This window comes from Lactuca saligna, chromosome 3 (genome assembly GCF_052625555.1).
Source record: "Lactuca saligna cultivar CGN05327 chromosome 3, ASM5262555v1, whole genome shotgun sequence".
Classification (NCBI taxonomy): Eukaryota; Viridiplantae; Streptophyta; class Magnoliopsida; order Asterales; family Asteraceae; genus Lactuca; species Lactuca saligna.
In genome coordinates, this window is record NC_136419.1 from 827,981 (window position 1) to 850,414 (window position 22,434).

General features: G+C 34.0%; 1 protein-coding gene across 1 annotated transcript; it reads left to right on the forward strand.

Moving 5' to 3' along the window:
* The first annotated feature begins 5,839 nt into the window (after positions 1-5,839).
* Positions 5,840-6,478, forward strand: LOC145034199 (lipid transfer protein EARLI 1-like). The gene has a single exon (XM_078982566.1). The coding sequence runs from the start codon at positions 5,917-5,919 to the stop codon at positions 6,301-6,303; it is 387 nt and encodes a 128-aa protein (XP_078838692.1). The 5' UTR covers positions 5,840-5,916; the 3' UTR covers positions 6,304-6,478.
* The last annotated feature ends 15,956 nt before the right edge of the window (positions 6,479-22,434 follow it).

Genomic DNA, 22,434 nt, shown 5'->3' on the forward strand with positions numbered 1-22,434 from the left:
ATACAGATATGTGTGGTATATTAATTTTTAAATATATAAAAAATAAATATATAAATAAGAAAATTAATTAAAAACAATTAATAAAGGGAAAAATAATCTTTTTAGGTAAGACATGAACTAAACGCGTAACAAAAATAAACAGTAGAGCCCTTCCGAGTTAAAAAAATAAATTAATTAAAAAAATAAACAGTAAGGTGGTCTATTAATTTTTTTAAATATACAAAAAATAAATAGATAAATAAGAAAATTAATTAAAAAATAAATTAATTTGGCACAATAGTCTCATTAGTTAAGACATGAACCAAACGCGCAACAAAAATAAATAATAAGGACCATCCAAGTTTAAAAAAAAAATAAGTTAGGGACCAAAAACACAAATTACTCTAAACCATAGGGACCATTCGTGTAATTTATTTTTTACTTTTCGTTTTGTTCATATTTAGGTAACTATTTTTTTTGTACACATCTAGGTAACGAATTTGTTGAAAACGTTTACATCTAGGATTTAACCTGCTATAGCAGGTCATAATGGTTATATGTGAACATTTCCAACAAGTTTGTTACCTAAATGTGTACAAAAAAACGATAGTTACCCAGATGTGAACATACCGAAAAGTTAATTACCTTCATAAGTCATATTCCCTATATATATATATATATATATATATATATATATATATATATATATACACACACACACACTCACACACACTACCTGTTTACCCGTATCAAACAAAAGGTGTGAATATATATATATATATATATATATATATATATATATATATATATATTAAATTAGTTTTTACATGCAATTTTGTTTACTACATCGAAACAATTATCAATAAAATTCATACTAGCAGAAAAGAAATCAATAATAATTAAAAATAAAAATGTGGAAACCTTTATAAATGTAATGAACAATTTGTTGATTTTGCAATATTAGTTGTGCTAACACTTTATTATATATCACATTTGATTAAACAATTTCTTTTAGATGAAATATACGTTTTGATAAAGTAATAATCATGTTACATGTATGAAACATATATTTTTGTATATTTACATCAAGTTGGGTAAAATCATTACACCTATTTTCTTTGTCTACAATCATCATGTCAAACTATACAAATGTGAAAATGATAGTATATAAATGTACGTTGTTCAAACGCGATTAAATCTTTGTTTTTATTAGAGTATAATTTTGATTTATGCTGTTTTTTTTATCACAACAAACCGGTAAGAGATAAGCGACGCTTAGGTGGAGACTCATAAGTCGTCTAGGCGCTGGACTAAGATCAAACTACTAATCGACGTCTTGACAAAGATCTATAATTATATTTATTTAAAAATTATTCAGATATTTATATATTTTATGAAAATATATTATATGAAATTATGAAAAATTGAGATTTTGGATGTAATATTTAAAATTTTGAAATCCTTTAAAATTTAAAAATAAAAAACTTAGACCATGAAATAATGGTTGATAGTTTAATCCAAGAGAGCTACCGTGAAAAAAGGTTTGTATATAGTTCTTTCAATTAGATGATAAAAGTAGAAAATAAAAGTAAGATGATATAATAAACAATTTCGTATAGTTGTGTTTGCCAATAATTTTTTTTTTCCAGAAACATGTCATAATGCAAATAACAACAATAAAATATTATTTATGATGTATGTTTATGTTTTGAGTAAAAAATAATATGATGTTGGCCTACAATGTTTAAAATGAAAATACCCTACTATAATTGGTTAAAGATAAATATTTGTGGTTGTTTTGGTTAAAAAAATTAAGTTAATATAAGAACTAATTTACAAAATATTATTCAAAGACAACAACTATACTCGATGATATATTCGTCAATATATTTCAAATTCAAAAGATAAAAATCATTATCGCGATGAGCTAAGATAGCTATTGTGAGCAGGAGGGTTGTAAAGTCATTTTATTGGGTCTGCAATGGGTAGCCCTTGGAGGTTCAACCGTTGGGTCGGGAGCTGACCTGATACTTAGAGTTGGGAGTGTGTTATTTGAGTCTGTTATTCGATGAGTGATGATCACGGTGATATTCTGCATGGGGGGTCTGTCGGGGAGACAGACCACTATAGTTTCCAGTTCTGGAGAGTTAGAGCAGGTACCTTCACGGAAAAAGGGGTCCGTCCTTCTTCGGATTGGGAAATTTTTATTTGGTTTCGGATGTCTTGGGTGAAGGATCGTTGAATGTTAAGAGATTTTCTGGTTGTGCTTCTCGGGTTATTTGTTTCGATCAATGCGAATAAAAGGAACGATTTCGAGGGCGAAATATAATTTAAGTGGGAGAAAAATGTAACATCTTGTTCCAGATTGTTTTGTGATTTAAGGCCCGTATGCCTTAATCCAAGTATGAGAAGGTTTTGAGGCTTTGAAAGAGAACGGTTTAGGCCTTTCTGGGATATGGGTAAGGTAGGTTGTGTGATAAAAGAGTTTGGTTTGTGCTTTATAGCCCAAATGTATTGTTAAAGGAGATGGTGTGGGCTTTTCATGAATTTTGGATCTAAGTTCGAGTGGGCTTTAGGAGGAATAAAGTTGATAGAAATTTAGGGCTTCTCGTTACCTTTTCGTGGATATAAGGATCATCGGAAACAGATTTATAATGAAGAGGTTATGGCCTTCAGAAGTTTTGAGGTTTGCAGGCTTAACCAAGTACGTTGGGCGTACACAAAGCGTACGCTGGGAGTAATAGTATGCTGGGCGTACGCCAATCCGACCTGAATGCTATTTTAGCGTCTTGGACCCTATTTAAGCTCCTTATCTCATATCCTAACCCTAATATCTTCAGCCTCCATCCCTCTAAACCCTAGAAATCGACCCTAAGCCTCCATTTGAGTGATTCTTGAGTCTTTTGGTGATTTGGTGAGTTTTTGGTGCATATTGTGGAAGAAGGAGTTCCTTGAGGAAGCATTGCTCGGCTTGGAGCTTGTGGATCCAATCCCTATTCATGTGGATCTCGCTCCAGAAAGCATAAAGTTTGAATCTTGGTGGCTTTCTCATGTGGATCTAGTGGGGTGATCAATTGGCGTTTGAAGAAAAAGGAGCTTTGAAAGAGGATAGCTTGAGCACCTAGCTTTTAGATCTATGTTCTTCTCTTGTTGGTGCATCTTCTAGAGGTATCAAGTTTTGAACTTGTTTATTGTTGTGCTAGTTTTTGTTTTGGGTCAATTTTGAGGTTTTTGGTCCCAAAGCTTGAAGCTTTATGAGTTGTTGAACTCTAGAGCATAATATATGTCCCTTTGAGTATATATGTTGGTGTTATGTCATAAAAATCCAATCCTAGATGTTGGAATCAACCCATGTATGAGATAGGAGGTTTTGAGATAAGGAAGTGAGTTTTTTGGGTGTTTATGACCTTTCAAGTCATGCAAAGGCTTAAAATCACTAACTTTATGGAGTAAGTGCCATTAGGGAGTCCAGATCTAGGGTTTCCGGTAATGTCTTAACTTTTTAAGACCAAATGAGTAGAAAGAGTGAATCTAGGGAGTACGCTGAGCATAATTCTTGTGCGCCCCACGTATTGCCCTAGTGTTCCTGATGGCCAAAATGGATTCGTAAGTACGCTGAGCGTACCAAGAGAGGTACGCCCCGCGTAACTACACTGTGGACTTTTGGGCTAAGTCTCATTTTGGGCCTTGAGTATTAGGCCTGGAGTTTGGACGTGTTTCAATAGAGTCATGGACCAGAGGATTATATATATGTGCTTTGGGCCTTGAGTTGGGCTTGCCATGGGAGAGCCCATTTATTATTGGGCCTTGGTGGGACCAATGGGTTTTAGGTTATTAATGGGTTGGTTAGTGGACTACCTTTAAACCTAATGAACGAGAGTTGATAATTAGTTCCGAATTGAGATAATTGTGGGTTTGGCACAGAGTTAGAGGCCGATATGTAGCAGCAGCGTTTATAAGGACTGCTCATCATCCGAGGTGAGTCTTCTCACTATACTTTACCTTGAGTGGTAATTATGTGTGACCAGAGGGTCTTATGTGCTTACCTGAGATATGCATTTTATGTGTGATATGTGTTATGTGCTATATTATGTGGTATTTAGACCGGACCGAAGGGTCCAACGAACTGTGCTATTATATGACCGGACCGGAGGGTCCAACGAACTATGAGACCGGAGGGTCCTCACTTAGACCGGACCGGAGGGTCCAAAGAGTAGTGAGACCGGAGGGTTCTCATACAGACCGGACCAGATGGTCTAACGAGCCATGGGACTGGAGGGTCCACTAAGACACAACGGACTGGAGGGTCCTACAAAGTTATAGCTTTGAGTGGCTAATATGTGTATGTGGTATTTTGGGGAACTCACTAAGCTTCGTGCTTACAGTGTTATGTGTTTCAAGTTTTTATCAGGATCGCGAGAGGGCAGCGGCTTGATTGTACACACAAGGGAAAAGAGTCATGAATGAGGATCCTGGATTTTGATAATTACTTTTGAAAACTATTTTGAAATATGTTGTGACATCGATACTTGAGATTTTGAGAATTATTATATGTGATGTTGGTAATTTAAAATTTAAAATTTTGTTTGAAACTTTACGGTGTTACACTCGGATATATGAGTTGTTAAACAATCGTAACCCCCCACCCCACACACACACGTAAGTTTAATATAAAAAATTAAATTATGGAACCAATGAAACCAATCTCATCCATACAATTCCACTCTAACGTGGGATCATAACAAAAAAAAAACTCTTTTTAGGTTTTGTGATCAATATATATTGCTAATCTTTTAATAATAAAAAAAGGTCATATACATCAAAATTGGTATATTTTTATTCTCAATGATATTAAAAAAAAAAACACATTTTATTTCATTGAAAAGCAACTGCTGTTTTTTATTTTTAATAATTCATTTTATTTTTTTATCGGAAAGATACATATATCTAAACACAATTTTTGATGCTTTCAAAACAGACATGAATATTAATGTATAAAAATCAATTTCTTTTTTTAAATTTCATAATAGATTCAATTTCAAATGTTAAAAACTGAATTATATACACTTTATATTTATAGTAAGAAAATAAATCATTTATTAATTTTACAAACTAATTTATAAATAATCAAAACTTTGAAAACTTTGAAATAGTTTAAAATAATAAATAAATATATGTGTTTTCAATTTCTTTATTTGAAAAAGGTTTAAAATGTTAAAAATGAAGGGATGCAAGTAAAGAAATTAATTAAGGATATTTGTAAAAGGTTATATGTGTTTTCAATTTCTTTATGTGTTTTATACGTCCCTACATTTCTAGAAATTTCAACATACATAGAACACGATAACAATTAACATTATGAATTTAATTTGTTTATTGTCTTGTTGTTGACCAAGTACCAACATGCATCATCATGGAATCATGCATAAAAAATATATAAAATATATAACTATTTACATAATTTGCTAGTTTATAACTTGAACAACATAAAATGAAGTTTTTTAATCATATAGACGACCTTGTTTATTTTACATTTGTGCTATATATGATAGAACATTGGTATCTTATTCCTTATAATGGAAATTTATAGGTTTTGACATGGGTTCCAAAAGTAAAATATTCCAAGCACTTGATCTTTGTACTGTTGAACTGACGCAGGGAGATATATATGATACTACAACCATTTATAGCATTTTCTTAAAAGGAACTTCACAACAGTTGGATCTCTAGTAGAGATAAGATATAGAGCTTCATTATTGAACAACATGGGCCATGGATATTTGCATGTTGATGTGTACCTTTTGATGCCAGCTAGAAGTGGCCAAAACCCTCTTTAATTCGACTATATATAGCCTTCAGTCCCTTATTCCACAAGCACCCATCATTTTAACTACTACACTCTCTTATTTTGTAAAGGGCTTTGTATTTTTATTGCAGATGGCTTCGAAGTGCAATGCTTCACTGGTCCTCTTTCTTGCATTTAATCTTATCTTTTTTACCATGGTGAGTGGTTGCGGGACTTGTGGTAGCGCCACCCCTAAACCAAAACCAAAGCCAAGTAAGGCTTACTGCCCAAAAGACACCTTGAAACTAGGGGTGTGTGCTAATCTGCTCGGCGGGTTGGTTGGAGTCAAAGTGGGTTCACCATCTGCTAAGCCATGCTGCACCCTTATCGGCGGCCTTGTTGACCTTGATGCTGCCGTTTGCTTATGCACTGCTATTAAGGCTAACGTTTTGGGGATCAATCTTAATGTTCCGGTGTCCCTCAGCTTGCTTCTCAATGCTTGTGGCAAGAAAGTCCCACGTGGCTTCAAATGTGCTTAACTTCATCCATCATCTTGCTGCTCGTTTATTTCCTTTCCAAGTATGATCATTATAGATCGTATTATATGCATGCCCATTTTACATTTGTGTGGATTAATTGAAAAAGTGTTGCAATAAAATTCAGTTGTATGTTAAAGAAATAATAAGTTATGATAAACAAAATATTTTGTGTTGATTTATTTGGGTTTCGGTTATTCCTGTGGCTTGCTTTTGCCTACGAACGGGGATGTAAACATAGATGGACATATTAGGTTAAATCTTTCATTTAAGCTTTGATGTGAGATGTGACGTAGTTTTACTTATTTATTTATTTTTATGCTCCAGCTCCTTGCTAGAGTGTCTATTAATGCACCTGTTGTTCAAAAACAACAAAAAAATTCAACAAAAAAAAGGCTTGTTATTGACAATGTTGCTACGCAATTTGCTAGCATTTATATTTACCTTTTGTTCATTTTAGTAATAAATTAAAGAAAGAAAATGTGTTCCTTGTTATACGATGAACTTACAGAATACAAACTTTTGAACTCCCATCTAGCATTTAAAATATATTTAACGTTGATAATTTTAAGTTTATTTTGACTTGGACAAAGCTAGCCCAAACATGAAACCCACTGAGGTCATGTGTATTGAGGTGAAAACTTGTTTTTGTCATAACTTATAATATTTTCAAATTATCCGATTTTTTTTTCCTATTTAACTTGAATATACAATGAATTATTAGTAATATTGGAATTTTATACAAATGTCAGATTATTATAACAATATTAACGTCATACACAAGTTAAACCACGCTTATCAATTGGCACTCATGTCCTTTGGGTTTCTCATATATATATATATATATATATATATATATATATATATATATATATATATATATATATATATATATATATATATATATATATATATATATATATATATATATATATATATACTACCAGTTTACCCGTATCAAACAACATGTGTGAATATATTATTTTTTTTTAAATTAGTTTTTACATGCAATTTTATTTACTACATCGAAACAATTATCAATAAAATTCATACTAGTAGAAAAGAAATCAATAATAATTAAAAATAAAAATGTGGGAACCTTTATAAATGTAATGAACAATTTGTTGATTTTGCAGTATTAGTTGTGCTAACACTTTATTATATATCACATTTGATTAAACAATTTCTTTTAGATGAAATATACATTATGATAAAGTAATAATCATGTTACATATATGAAACATATATTTTTGTACATTTACATCAAGTTGGGTAAAATCATTACACCTATTTTCTTTGTCTACGATCATCATGTCAAACTATGTAAATGTGAAAATGATAGTATATAAATGTACGTTGTTCAAACGCGATTAAATCTTTGTTTTTATTAGAGTACAATTTTGATTTATGCTGTTTTTTTGTCACAACAAACCGGTAAGAGATAAGCGATGCTTAGGTGGAGACTCATAAGTCGTCTAGGCGTTGGACTAAGATCAAACGACTAATCGACGTCTTGACAAAGATCTATAATTATATTTATTTAAAAATTATTCAGATATTTATATATTTTATGAAAATATATTATATGAAATTATGAAAAATTGAGATTTTGGATGTAATATTTAAAATTTTGAGATCCTTTAAAATTTAAAAATAAAAAACTTAGACCATGAAATAATGGTTGATAGTTTAATCCAAGAGAGCTACCGTGAAAAAAGGTTTGTATATAGTTCTTTCAATTAGATAATAAAAGTAGAAAATTAAAGTAAGATGATATAATAAACAATTTCATATAGTTGTGTTTGCCAATAATTTTTTTTTCCAGAAACATGTCATAATGCAAATAAGAACAATAAAATATTATTTATGATGTATGTTTATATTTTGAGTAAAAAATAATATGATGTTGGCCTACAATGTTTAAAATGAAAATACCCTACTATAATTGGTTAGAGATAAATATTTGTGGTTGTTTTGGTTAAAAAAAATTAAGTTAATATAAGAACTTATTTACAAAATATTATTCAAAGACAACAACTATACTCGATGATATATTCGTCAATATAGTTCAAATTCAAAAGATAAAAATCATTATCGCGATGAGCTGAGATAGGTATTGTGAGCAGGAGGGTTGTAAAGTCATTTTATTGGGTCTGCAATGGGTAGCCCTTGGAGGTTCAACCGTTGGGTCGGGAGCTGACCTGGTACTCAGAGTTGGGAGTGTGTTATTTGAGTATGTTATTCGATGAGCGATTATCACGGTGATATTCTGCATGGGGGATCTGTCGGGGAGACAGACCACTATAGTTTCCAGTTCTGGAGAGTTAGAGCAGGTACCTTCACGGAAAAAGGGGTCCATCCTTCTTCGGATTGGGAAATTTTTATTTGGTTTCGGATGTCTTGGGTGAAGGATCGTTGAATGTTAAGAGATTTTCTGGTTGTGCTTCTCGGGTTATTTGTTTCGATCAATGGGAATAAAAGGACCGATTTTGAGGGCGAAATATAATTTAAGTGGGGGAGAATTGTAACATCCTGTTCTAGATTGTTTTGTGATTTAAGGCCTGTATGCCTTAATGCAAGTATGAGAAGGTTTTGAGGCTTTGAAAGAGAACGGTTTAGGCCTTTCTGGGATATGGGTAAGGTAGGTTGTGTGATAAAAGAGTTTGGTTTGTGCTTTATAGCCCAAATGTATTGTTAAAGGAGCTGGTGCAGGCTTTTCATGAATTTTGGATCTAAGTTCGAGTGGGCTTTAGGAGGAATAAAGTTGATAGAAATTTAGGGCTTCTCGTTACCTTTTCGTGGATATAAGGATCATCGGAAACAGATTTATAACAAAGAAGTTATGACCTTCAAAAGTTTTGAGGTTTGCAGGCTAACCAAGTATGTTGGGCATACACAAAGCGTACGCTGGGAGTAATAGTATGTTGGGCGTACGCCAATCCGACCTGAATGCTATTTTAGGGTCTTGGACCCTATTTAAGCTCCTTATCTCATATCCTAACCCTAATATCTTCAGCCTCCATCCCTCTAAACCCTAGAAATCGACCCTAAGCCTCCATTTGAGTGATTCTTGAGTCTTTTGGTGATTTGGTGAGTTTTTGGTGCATATTGTGGAAGAAGGAGTTCCTTGAGGAAGCATTGCTCGGCTTGGAGCTTGTGGATCCAATCCCTATTCATGTGGATCTCGCTCCAGAAAGCATAAAGTTTGAATCTTGGTGGCTTTCTCATGTGGATCTAGTGGGGTGATCACTTGGCGTTTGAAGAAAAAGGAGCTTTGAAAGAGGATAGCTTGAGCACCTAGCTTTTAGATCTATGTTCTTCTCTTGTTGGTGCATCTTCTAGAGGTATCAAGTTTTGAACTTGTTTATTGTTGTGCTAGTTTTTGTTTTGGGTCAATTTTGAGGTTTTTGGTCCCAAAGCTTGAAGCTTTATGAGTTGTTGAACTCTAGAGCATAATATATGTCCCTTTGAGTATATATGTTGGTGTTATGTCATAAAAATCCAATCCTAGATGTTGGAATCAACCCATGTATGAGATAGGAGGTTTTGAGATAAGGAAGTGAGTTTTTTGGGTGTTTATGACCTTTCAAGTCATGCAAAGGCTTAAAATCACTAACTTTATGGAGTAAGTGCCATTAGGGAGTCCAGATCTAGGGTTTCCGGTAATGTCTTAACTTTTTAAGACCAAATGAGTAGAAAGAGTGAATCTAGGGAGTACGCTGAGCATAATTCTTGTGCGCCCCACGTATTGCCCTAGTGTTCCTGATGGCCAAAATGGATTCGTAAGTACGCTGAGCGTACCAAGAGAGGTACGCCCCGCGTAACTACACTGTGGACTTTTGGGCTAAGTCTCATTTTGGGCCTTGAGTATTAGGCCTGGAGTTTGGACGTGTTTCAATAGAGTCATGGACCAGAGGATTATATATATGTGCTTTGGGCCTTGAGTTGGGCTTGCCATGGGAGAGCCCATTTATTATTGGGCCTTGGTGGGACCAATGGGTTTTAGGTTATTAATGGGTTGGTTAGTGGACTACCTTTAAACCTAATGAACGAGAGTTGATAATTAGTTCCGAATTGAGATAATTGTGGGTTTGGCACAGAGTTAGAGGCCGATATGTAGCAGCAGCGTTTATAAGGACTGCTCATCATCCGAGGTGAGTCTTCTCACTATACTTTACCTTGAGTGGTAATTATGTGTGACCAGAGGGTCTTATGTGCTTACCTGAGATATGCATTTTATGTGTGATATGTGTTATGTGCTATATTATGTGGTATTTAGACCGGACCGAAGGGTCCAACGAACTGTGCTATTATATGACCGGACCGGAGGGTCCAACGAACTATGAGACCGGAGGGTCCTCACTTAGACCGGACCGGAGGGTCCAACGAGTAGTGAGACCGGAGGGTTCTCATACAGACCGGACCAGATGGTCTAACGAGCCATGGGACTGGAGGGTCCACTAAGACACAACGGACTGGAGGGTCCTACAAAGTTATAGCTTTGAGTGGCTAATATGTGTATGTGGTATTTTGGGGAACTCACTAAGCTTCGTGCTTACAGTGTTATGTGTTTCAAGTTTTTATCAGGATCGCGAGAGGGCAGCGGCTTGATTGTACACACAAGGGAAAAGAGTCATGAATGAGGATCCTGGATTTTGATAATTACTTTTGAAAACTATTTTGAAATATGTTGTGACATCGATACTTGAGATTTTGAGAATTATTATATGTGATGTTGGTAATTTAAAATTTAAAATTTTGTTTGAAACTTTACGGTGTTACACTCGGATATATGAGTTGTTAAACAATCGTAACCCCCCCCCCCCGCCCCCCCCCCCCCCCCACACACACACACACACGTAAGTTTAATAAAAAAAATTAAATTATGGAACCAATGAAACCAATCTCATCCATACAATTCCACTGTAACGTGGGATCATAACCAAAAATTTCTCGTACGACCTCCGTTTTTGACGTTCTTTAAATCCACGCGAAGGTGGGAACGTACTCTACAACTTTTGTTTAGACTTCGTTAGCTAATTTTGGCTCGATTTTAAATTTTATATTATTAACTGGCCGGGGCCCGATTGGTCCGTTAAATCCTCATAACTTCTTCATCCGACATCCGTTTTCGCTCATCTTTTTCTCGTTACGCTACTCTCAACGAGATCTTCGATTCTTGTTTAGGTCGTGTCAGCTAAAAATCACTCGATCTAATATTCGAATTTCGGGTTGTACACTGCTATTCCGAAACATCGAAAAATCATAACTTCTTCATACGAAGTCAGATTTGGGCGTTCTTTTTATCGATGTTCTTAATTTAACATATTCTAAGACTTTTCTTTAGATCGCTAAGGCTAAATCTCGCTCTATCGTAAATTCACTATTTACGCTTTCCGGTATCGTGCCAGTTCTGTCGCGAAACTTCGACGGGTCATAACTTCTTCGTTATAACTCGGATTTCAGCGTTCTTTATATGTACGGAAACCTTGAGACACATTCTACAACTTTATGTAAAGATATCGGGATTATCTCACACTTTAATTTTGATGCTCATTTTTATTCTTTATTAATTATACATTTATAATTAAATAATAAACACATAAACACACATAATTCACATAATACTCAACTATTTCATTTTTATTACTTTAAAAAGAGTTACAAGAGTTCACATAGACTATTACATTGACAAAAATGCTTAGCCTTGAAAACCGGGCGTTACAATTCTCTCCCCCTTAGGATGATTCCGTCTCGGAATCATGCATCAGCAAACAGATGTGGATAGCGACTCATCATGTCATCCTCTGTTTCCCAAGTGAGATTCGGCTCATTCGAATGTTTCCATCGGACTAGCACTAAGTCGACCATCTTCCATCGTAACTTCTTAGTCTTACGGTCAACAATTGCCTCAGGCTCTTCGATCAGCTTTTTATTCTCATCCATAAGGTTATGGTTGTTAAGCTGCTTCAAGTTCCGTATACCTCCCAATCGCTTTGTCATTTGAAACTTGTTTTCTAATAACTTAGCTTTCATAATAATAAGAGGACTTATTATTGGCGGGTTTGCATATAATAATCTAAGCCATATTTAGAGTATTATACAAATATGTGTTTAGCATATTTTGGGTTTAGAAGCTTTAGTCCAACATCAACTTCAAATCCACAAAATATTAAGTAAGATAGGGATGGAGCCTTTCCATACTAAATCTTATAAAGTGTTTAATCTACTTATTTGTTGGTATTTGTATTCAAGATAAAATTAATAGTGACTGAAGTATTATCCCAAAAATATTAAAGAAGGATATTTCTACCGATTAGAAAGTAAATCATACCAAGTAAGATTTAATTCATCATTTATTATCATTAAGGCCTTAGATGGTTCTTACTGGTTTGCATTTGAACTTTTCAAACCTTCAACAAGATTTCACAATTATGTTTTACCACGTAAAATATAATTAAAACTACTATAGTTGTTAATAAAGTGGATTTGGTATCTTGTGCTTAATCTCAAACATTCATTAGAAAGGAAGTCATACACCAAGTGTATAGTTCCTTAATTATTTTCTCTACACCTTAGTGAAAATATCATCAGGAATCCTTTACGTATAAATAAGGTTCACATATATGTCAAATAAACTACATTATTTTCCTTCAAATATTCCTTTCTTGAAGTATGAATATGTGAATGTCATTTATATAATAAAGATAACAATATCAAAGATAAATTTGATTTAAAACAAGTTTAAGTCAAAAGTGCTTGTATATAGAATTTGACGTTGATATTTACTTTATAATTCTATTAAAATATCTAGTCTCATAAATAGAAGTTAATCATTTAAGAATATGAATATTATCGTTATGATAAACGATTAAGTAAATAATCAAAGATTTGAATAAAATAATTGAGACATAAATGTAGACATTCTAAATTAAAACATATTTTGTTCCAAAACAAATATTTTTTACATTACAAGTAATTTATGCTCTAAGCATAAATAAAATACTAAACTCTGAGAGTGTAGTTCCAACTCGATTGTGCTCAGCTGGTACCCTTCAAAAATTATATGCAATGGATTTACAAATATTTGGTTAACATTTAAGTACCACGTACCTAAGTGTTTTATGAAAAGTATGAGTTCTATCTAGTAGATACAAGAGGTACTAGTCTCTGCAAGACTTTCTTTCCAAATAAGAGGAGTAAATCCTCTTCTAGTGTCTAATTTCTTCTTAACAGAAACAAGTTCCATCAATGTGGGCTTTAGTAGATTTCTTGGACTTAAAGGTGTTCAGTCCATAAAACATGGGCCTCATAGATCACACTAGGTAACTCTTTTAGCCTTGAATTACTCAATGTTTAAACTAGCTTTAAATAAAATATCATTGTATTTGTTAGAATATCGCTTGACCTGTTATATCATCAGATATAAGTTTAAATTATTCAAGACTTCCTAGAATTCATGAATAAATATTCCTAGCTTGTTGTTACAAGCATCTTAAGCATCACAGTGATGCCTTTACTAGGTATCATTTTCAGGTTTATTGATCAAAGCAACTAGTTTAGGACTAGTACCTTTAAGTGTATACGATTTCATACCTCTTACGAGGCTGTGTCTTAAGACATGAACCCATTCATTGAAGTTGTATCTAGTGTATGTTATTGTTTCATTAAGTCATTAAAGAAAATGAAAATTCATGAAAATGAGAATGGATTATAAAACTACAAAATTTTAACAAAATTCATTTAGTATTTTCAATATTTAATCTTCAATAATTAATAACCTTTTAGCTTCCAAAAACATTAATTATCAAAGTCTAGGATCCAAGTTGCAAAACAAATAAATGGTTAGACATCCTTTATCTCATCCATTTAAATTCAACCTGATAGATACTGATTATCGATTATATGTCATTATATAATTCCTAAATTTATGGGATCTCTAATAACAAATTTAATTACACATGTTTGATCCCGTCTATGCCTCAGAACTCTCTTTCTTAGGTATCCTTTATCACAAAAGATTTCCGATCAAATCCTCCAATTTGAAAAACGTGTGTAATCGGCCTATAACTTGGTTATAGTAATAGTGAATGCACCCCGGCAATCCAAAGATAACACTAAGTGGTTATGTATCATTTATTCCACTAGTGCATATAAGAGATGTGCGAGTGTTCTTCAAAAAGATTGCATACATATGAGGCTTGTAAAATGGGTCTTTATATGTTTTATAATTATAGTTTAAAAACATATGATATCATTGTTATTACATGCGTATAATAAACCATGGTATCAATTGGCAAAAGAAAATCCCTTTTAATGGTTCTATATAAAAGCTAGTTTTTATATAATTGGACGCAATTAAATTTTAATAACCGGTATTAAGTTTGAATGCCTTTAAACCTTTTATATCTTTAATAAAAGTTCATTTTATTACTTATATATTTGGAGTTCTTATAAGTTATAAAAATCACCATTTTAAAACTTACAATGAAGTATTTCAGAAAATTGGCGCTATTAACGATTTTATAAAATCGGGTTTTATTTTTAAATAAAAACTAGTTACATCTTACGTCCAATTTTGAATACCAAAACTCTGTGTGATGTTTATTTTGTCCAAAATTATTTTATCATGTGAAAAACTAATTTTATCAACCACACAAAATATGCATAAAATAAACAACACAAACATGCATAAAAAGGGACATTTTTGTGAACCAAGACAAAAATATCAAGTCTATTCCTAAAGGGACATTTAAAGGTACCAAAAAAACTTATTGTAATGTTGTTGTAGAAGCTCTCACATGACTAAATACCATTGCTTGCAAAAGATTGGAAAAACTTATTAAAGACTAAAATTCAGCAACTGTCGCTAAAAGTCCAACAACCCTTTGTAAACAACATTAGCGACACTTTTCAGAAAATATCACTGAAAATCCTGCACGCCTTTTAGACTTGAAATTTGCTCTTTTGTCTTAAAAAATGGTTCCAGCTTAATTTCTTGTTACATTTTTGTACAAATAAATTAATTCTAAAATTAATCTATTACTTTACAAAAATAACCAAGAAAAGCTAATCTATTTAATTATTACATACCATATGAATAAATAAATTATTACAACCATTTTATAAAACAACTAACATAACAACACAACAAACACAATGGTCATTGATTAGTTTATGCATATCACATACATCAACATACACATAAAACAACCTTTGTTTTTCTAAGAGAACTTTAAATGACAAAATATGCATGAAGCTTTTGTCACATAACATAACAAAAAAAAAAAAATTCATCGGAAGTATGTATGAACTTATTTTTTATACAAAAACAAGTAATCCATATTCTCCAAAAACTAAGATTTCCAAAAAATCAAAAATCTTACAAAACTTGCAAGGTGGTTCAGATACCAATTGTTAGGTTTTAGTTCAAAAATAGTTTCACAAACTAGAAAAATATGGCAACAGAAGACATTAATTTTTGAAATAACACAAACATTTTATACCCACCAAGGACTTTTTTGCAAGTTATCGAAAGATTTAAACACCAACCAAAGAAAGGCTGAAGAAATAAAAACTTTTGTAGTTCTTTGGGTTCTCTTGAGAGTCTTGGAAGTTGATAACCAATGTGGAACCTTTGAGACACCAAAAAAGACTCAACTTGATGTATATGCTAGTCCATAAAATCTTAGACCCTTAAGCTTGAAGTTCATAACCAGTTTGAACTTAAAGAAGGCATGAAGATGCAAGTATTCTTCAAGTTTTCTAACCAAAACTAGAGAGAATGGGACAGAAGAAAGAGGTTTCAGCCACGTCTTCAAGAAGAAGAATGAGCAATCTAGCCAAATGCAAGCCCTCTTATTTGTATACATAACGTAAAGTTATTAACCATTAGTTTCGCCACTTTAGACAAGCATGTCCCCATGTCATAAGAGTGCCCCCACATGCTTATAAAGACATTTATACTTTTGAGAAAGCCATACCTTTATCTTCTTTTTATTCCAATTTCAAAAATTTTATAACAAAGAGGAAAGTTAGTTTGAATTTTATAATCTCAATGTTTCTATAATATAAAATTTGTCTTTTGAGTAAAAGACAAAAGGTTTTCAACTACTCCAAAAAGTTGTGCATGACTTATTAATTCATACCATATAAAATAATATAATGTTACTTGCTAATGAAAATTATTATTTCTATGAAACAAATGATTTCCAATTTAATTATAATAGTTATAATGAATATTTTTTAAAATCAATTTCTAATAAATAATCAATGTATCAAGATGTTGTTAGTGTGACCCATTAGTATCATATGTTATTAGCAATATCACTTTAATATGACTCTTAAGCATACTAGACCTTTAACCCACTTATGCAAGACTCATATTAGACTGATATATACAGTGGTGAATGTCTAGCAACATTTCACTGCCCCCAAGACCATATAACTTTTTGTGCCATTCTATCATTGCCCAATTCCCAAAAACATCAAAGCTACAATTGGTTTATAAGGTAAGTTTATAAGTTATCCCTTTGCTACAGACATCATGTTGAACATGAGATTCGGATAGCAATCAATCTTATTAGTTGTTTAACTTTCGGTAAGGCACCTTAGATGTACAACTCTTAAGACATAAGAGGAACAAATACCTTTTTGACTATATAAGCCTCTTGCATAGTTCACACCATACCTAAAATGGATTTTATAACTACCCAGTTAAGGAACAACATTTGACCATTATCAAAGCATAATACTCCCTACACTTGAGTCCCACATTGTATCTCAAGTGTTAAGGATACAAGGATAGTACCTTTTAATCAAGTATCTGATGGGTTTTGAGCATACTAACACTCCTATTGTGTACATGCAACCCTAGAAACCTTGGATCTATGTTTTCTCTAATATTGATGAAATTTTGATTTTTCCAAGGTTTACATCCTAACTAGCATATAATGGGGAACTTGTAATATAAAAACTAGTAGAATGACTTACCTTTGTGTGTTGATGATTCCTTAAGACCTTGTGAGCTAGCACCCCAAGTGTGATGCCTCAAATGTTTCACACAACACCAAAAACCCTTGGAATAACTTGAGAGGATAATACGTTGATCACAAAATCGGCTAGCCCTCGCACAATAGTCTTAGTGCCGATTTTGCTAGATAATGAGGTCTTTATATAGTGTGTCACATGTAGGGTTACTCAATGTAAACCCTAATGTGCATGGCTTTTCATATTCCATGATCTATGGGTTCATAACCTCCATGGACCATCCATGGAGCACCCAATGGGTCCTAGCCCAATCTAGTGAATCATAGACCTTAGATCACTACATAAGAATAAAAGATTTAGGTGTTGTTTTTTTTTCGGAGAGAAATTGCGTGAAGTCTGCTGACCACCTCTGCAATCCTCTGTAGCAGAAGAGGTGGAACAAACGGCTGCATCATGTAATAAAAAGTATGTTTGTTTTTTAACGTTTGCAGACTACTGCAGTAAGTTAAACTAAGGTGTGAAGAGGTTTGAAGCATTTGGTTTAGTGTTGAGCCACGCAACACACGTGCAACAGTTTTTAAGTCAGAAGTCTTCTGAAAAACAAACAGCTGCAAATGGCCAAGTGTTGCGCGTGTGCTTCCCGGCGCAGTAATAAGTGGTTTGAAGTGTTTTTAAAAATAAAAAAAAAACAAACAACACCTTACATAACCTATCCTCATATATTTAATTAGTCTCTATATGATCACAAAATTAATTCCAAATTAATTCTTGATCAATACTTAGTAAATAATCATATTAATATATTAGAACTTATAATATATTAACAAACCATAAGTATTCTTTTCTCATTTGTCTATCCAGTTGTTCCGATGCCATACAACCTAAATGGACCATGCTAAACCGGGTCAAGTACCTACCCAATATAGTTATGGACTTAGACACTTTATCCAACAGTCTCCCACTTGGATAAGCCTAATAACTATAGTTACCGATATGACTTCAGGAACCGATCAGCAACCGTAGCTCTTTCAAAGTCTCGCGGAACTGAGATGATGATGATACGCCATTTAAGATAAGGGATCATATAATCCTCTGTTCTAGATATCAGCCGGATAAATATATGGAACAATGTCATACTTATTGTCTAGCAGTTTGTTTCTCGATTTCCGATTTGTTTGACTTAGAACTTAATCGAACACATCAATTTAGTTCTTACTGGGCCCGGTACATAGGTCAAAATAAAATCATCGAGGGGCCCAAATATCGCTTCTAATCCTCCAAGGACTAGAAGAAACAGATAAAGTTCGACTCATATGCTTGTTCTACTACTTGTTGAATTATTCACAAAAGCACGTTTTATAACATTGAGTTATCGATGCGTTTTCGTACAATCAATGCACAACCAACTCATAATCAACAACTCATATGTCTAGGTTTGAAGACTTATATGATATTACCATCTCATGATCACTCAAGATAAATTCCATGAAGTGATACAAGTGAGCATGGGTTGAATCCAATACTCAGAACTTATGAGTATTCATGAATGTTGTAGTAACTTTTACTATGTCCAACATCTTAGACATCTACAACCAACTTCATGACAGTCTTGATACTGAAACAATAGTAAATAATTGACACAAGATAGCAACACTTTACATATAAATAAACAACAACTTTTATTTAAAAATCAAATGTCAATTTACATTTTACAAGTTTCAGAAATAACTATTTAATCTCTAAAACTAATATCATCCTTCAACCCAATTCGCCTCGCATGCTGCAAATGCTTAACCCTACATAGTCCCTCCGTGAGGGGATCTGCTGGGTTTTCATTCGATGATACGCTCTTAACCACGAGGATTCCTTCTTTTATCCGGAGTCTAATGAAGTGGTATTTTCCGTCGTTGTGTCTGGATCTTCATCCTTGGTTCCTTAGCTAACGCAACTACACCCTCATTATCACAGAAAATCTCCATAGGCTATTTAATAGCAGGTACAACTCCAAGGTCTCCAATGAAGTTCTTTATCCATATAGCCTTCTTTTCTGCTTCGCTTGCTGCTATGTACTCAAAATTGCAAGTTGAATCAGCTACTGTTTCTTGCTTGGAACATTTCCAAGTAATTGCTCCTCCATTTAGGGTAAAGACCCATACCGAATGAGAGTGGAAATTATCCCTATCATTCTGGAAGCCAACATCACTATACCGCACAACTCTCAAGTCATCACTCCCACCAAGGGTAAGGACCCAGTCCTTAACCCTTCATCGGTACTTTAGAATATTCTTCACCTCAGTCCAGTGAGCATTACCCAGATTCCCTTAATATCTGCTGACCATGCTCAACGAAAAGGTCACATCAGGGCGAGTACAAGTCATATCATACATGATCGAGCCTACAACGAAAGCATACGGAACTCAGCTCATCTTACCTATCTCAGCCTTTATAATCGGGCTCTGAGTCTTACTCGGTTTGGAGTTACTCTGGATTGGTAAGTCACCTTTATTGGAATCCTGCATGTTGAACATTTTCAGCACCTTATCCAAGTAGGTACTTTGACTAAGTCTAATTATTCTCTTACTCATGTCTCTCAATATCCTTATCCCTAGGATGTAGGCAGCTTCTCCAAGGTCCTTCATAGCGAAACACTTCCTAATCCAGGATTTAACCTCCTGCAAGCTAGGGATGTCATTTCCTATTAGTAGTATGTCATCCACATACAATACCAAAAAGCTAAATATACTCCAACTAGCCTTAACATACACGTAAGACTCATCTTCACTCCTCAAAAAGCCAAACTTTTTCACTTTATCACTGAAACAAAGACTCCACCTGCGAGATGCTTGTTTTAGCCCATAGATAGATTTCTGCAGCTTACACGCTCTATTAGGGTTCTTTGCATTGACAAAACCCTCTGGCTAACTCATGTAAACATCCTCAACCAACTTTCCATTAAGGAAAGCGGTTTTGACATCCATTTGCCATATTTCATAATCATGAAATGCAGCTATCGCTAGAAAAGCCCTAATAGACTTAATCTTTGCTACTGGTGAGAAGGTCTCATCATAGTCAACTCCCGAATTTTGAGTAAAGCCCTTCGCAACTAGTCACGCTTTATAAGTGTGTACATTCCCATCTATGTCGGTCTTCTTCTTGAAGATCCATTTGCACCTGACCGTCTTACGACCCGGTACATTGTCAACCAAGTTCCAAACTTGATTGTCATACATGGTCTGAATCTCGTTGTCCATAGCCTCTTTCCATTTGACGGAATCGAGGCCTGCCATGACTTCCTTAAAGCTATTAGGCTCATCCAAATTTACCAGTGTGATATCATTGATAAATGCATCACCTTCCACAGTAATATGAAAACCATAGTATTGCCCAGGTAGGTTCCTTAATCTTGTGGATTGCCTCAGAGGCACAAACTCATGTATCAACTTAATAGGAGTTTCCTCCTTAGGTTGATTTCTAGTGTTTGAGATTCCTTCACCGCTTAACTCTTGAAGTTCTTTAAGGTTAATTTGTCTCCCACTGTTTCCTTGACTTATAAACTCTCTCTCGCGAAAGACCTCTCTCCTTGCTACAAAGACCACATTCTCACTGGGTCTGTAAAAGAGTTAACCAAAAGAATTTTTTGGGTACCCGATGAAAATACACCGCTCACTACGAGGTTCGAGCTTATCCTGAGTCTCATGCCTCACAAAAGCCTCGCAACCCTAAATCTTGATGTGGTCCCAATTGGGAACTTTCCTAGTCTACATCTCGTGAGGTATTTTGGCAACTTTCTTGGTAGGTACTAGATTAAGGATATGGGCGGCAGTCTCTATGGCATACCCCCAGAATGAGATTTCATCATGGAAGAAACCATGTCTAACAAGGTTCGATTGCACCTCTCAGCCACACTATTAAGTTGTGGTGTTTTGGGAGGTGTCAATTGTGAGCCAATCCCACCTCGATCGGATCGAATCATATTAATGTTCCTGCCTAATTGATTCTCCACTTCCTGATTAAACTCTTTGAACTTTTCAAAGGTTTCTAACTTATGCTTGATTAAGTAGACATATCCATATCTACAAAAATCATTAGTAAAAGTCACATACAAGTGGTTAGCATCCTTTGTGGCGGTTCTGAAGGGTCCACACACATCAGTGTGTACCAGATCCAACAAACCTTCACCCCTAGCACAAGAACCAGTGAATGGTGATATTGTTATTTTTCCAAGTAGACAAGATTCACAACTATCATCCAACCGTTTTCAAGCATTTTCCATCAAATATCAAGAAAGCAAGCATAGCCTCTGATACCACTGATGGGTTTTGAGCATTCTAACACTCCTATGGTGTACATGCAACCCTAGAAACCTTGGATATATGTTTTCTCTAATATTCATGCAAATTTAATTTTTCCAAGGTTTACATCCTAACTAGCATACAATGGGAAACTTGTAATTTAAAAACTAGTAGAATGACTTACCTTTGTGTGTTGATGATTCCTTAAGACCTTGTGAGCCTAGCACCCCAAGTGTGATGCCTCAAATGCTTCACACAACACCAAAAACCCTGTGAATAACTTGAGAGGAGAATACTTTGATCACAAAATTGGCTAGCCTTCACATAATAGTCTTAGTGCTGATTTGCTAGCTAATGAGGTCTTTATATAGTGTGTCATATGTAGGGTTACTCCATGTAAACCCTAATGTGGATGGGTTTTCATATTCCATGATCCATGGGTTCATAACCTCCATGGACCATCCATGGAGCACCCAATGGGTCCTAGCCCAATCTTATGAATCATGGACCTTTAGCCCACTACATAAGAATAAAAGATTTACATAATCTATCATCATATATTTAATTAGCCTCTATTTGATCACAAATAATTCTTGATCAATACTAATTAAATAATAATATTAATATATTACAACTTATAATATATTAACAAACCATAAGTAATCTTTTGTCATTTGTCTATCCAACTGTTTCTATGCCATGTAATCCAAATGGACCATGCTAAACCGGGTTAAGTACCTACCCAATATAGTTATGGACTTAAACACTTTATCCAACAATATCATTCATGATAGCGATCCATGAGATGATCTTGATGCGGTTCAGTTCAATACTAGTTCTATGAAAAGTATCT

What these genes read in the sequence shown, in the direction of transcription:
- LOC145034199 (XM_078982566.1), top strand. Translation starts at nt 5,917, where the DNA reads ATGGCTTCGAAGTGCAATGCTTCACTGGTCCTCTTTCTTGCATTTAAT.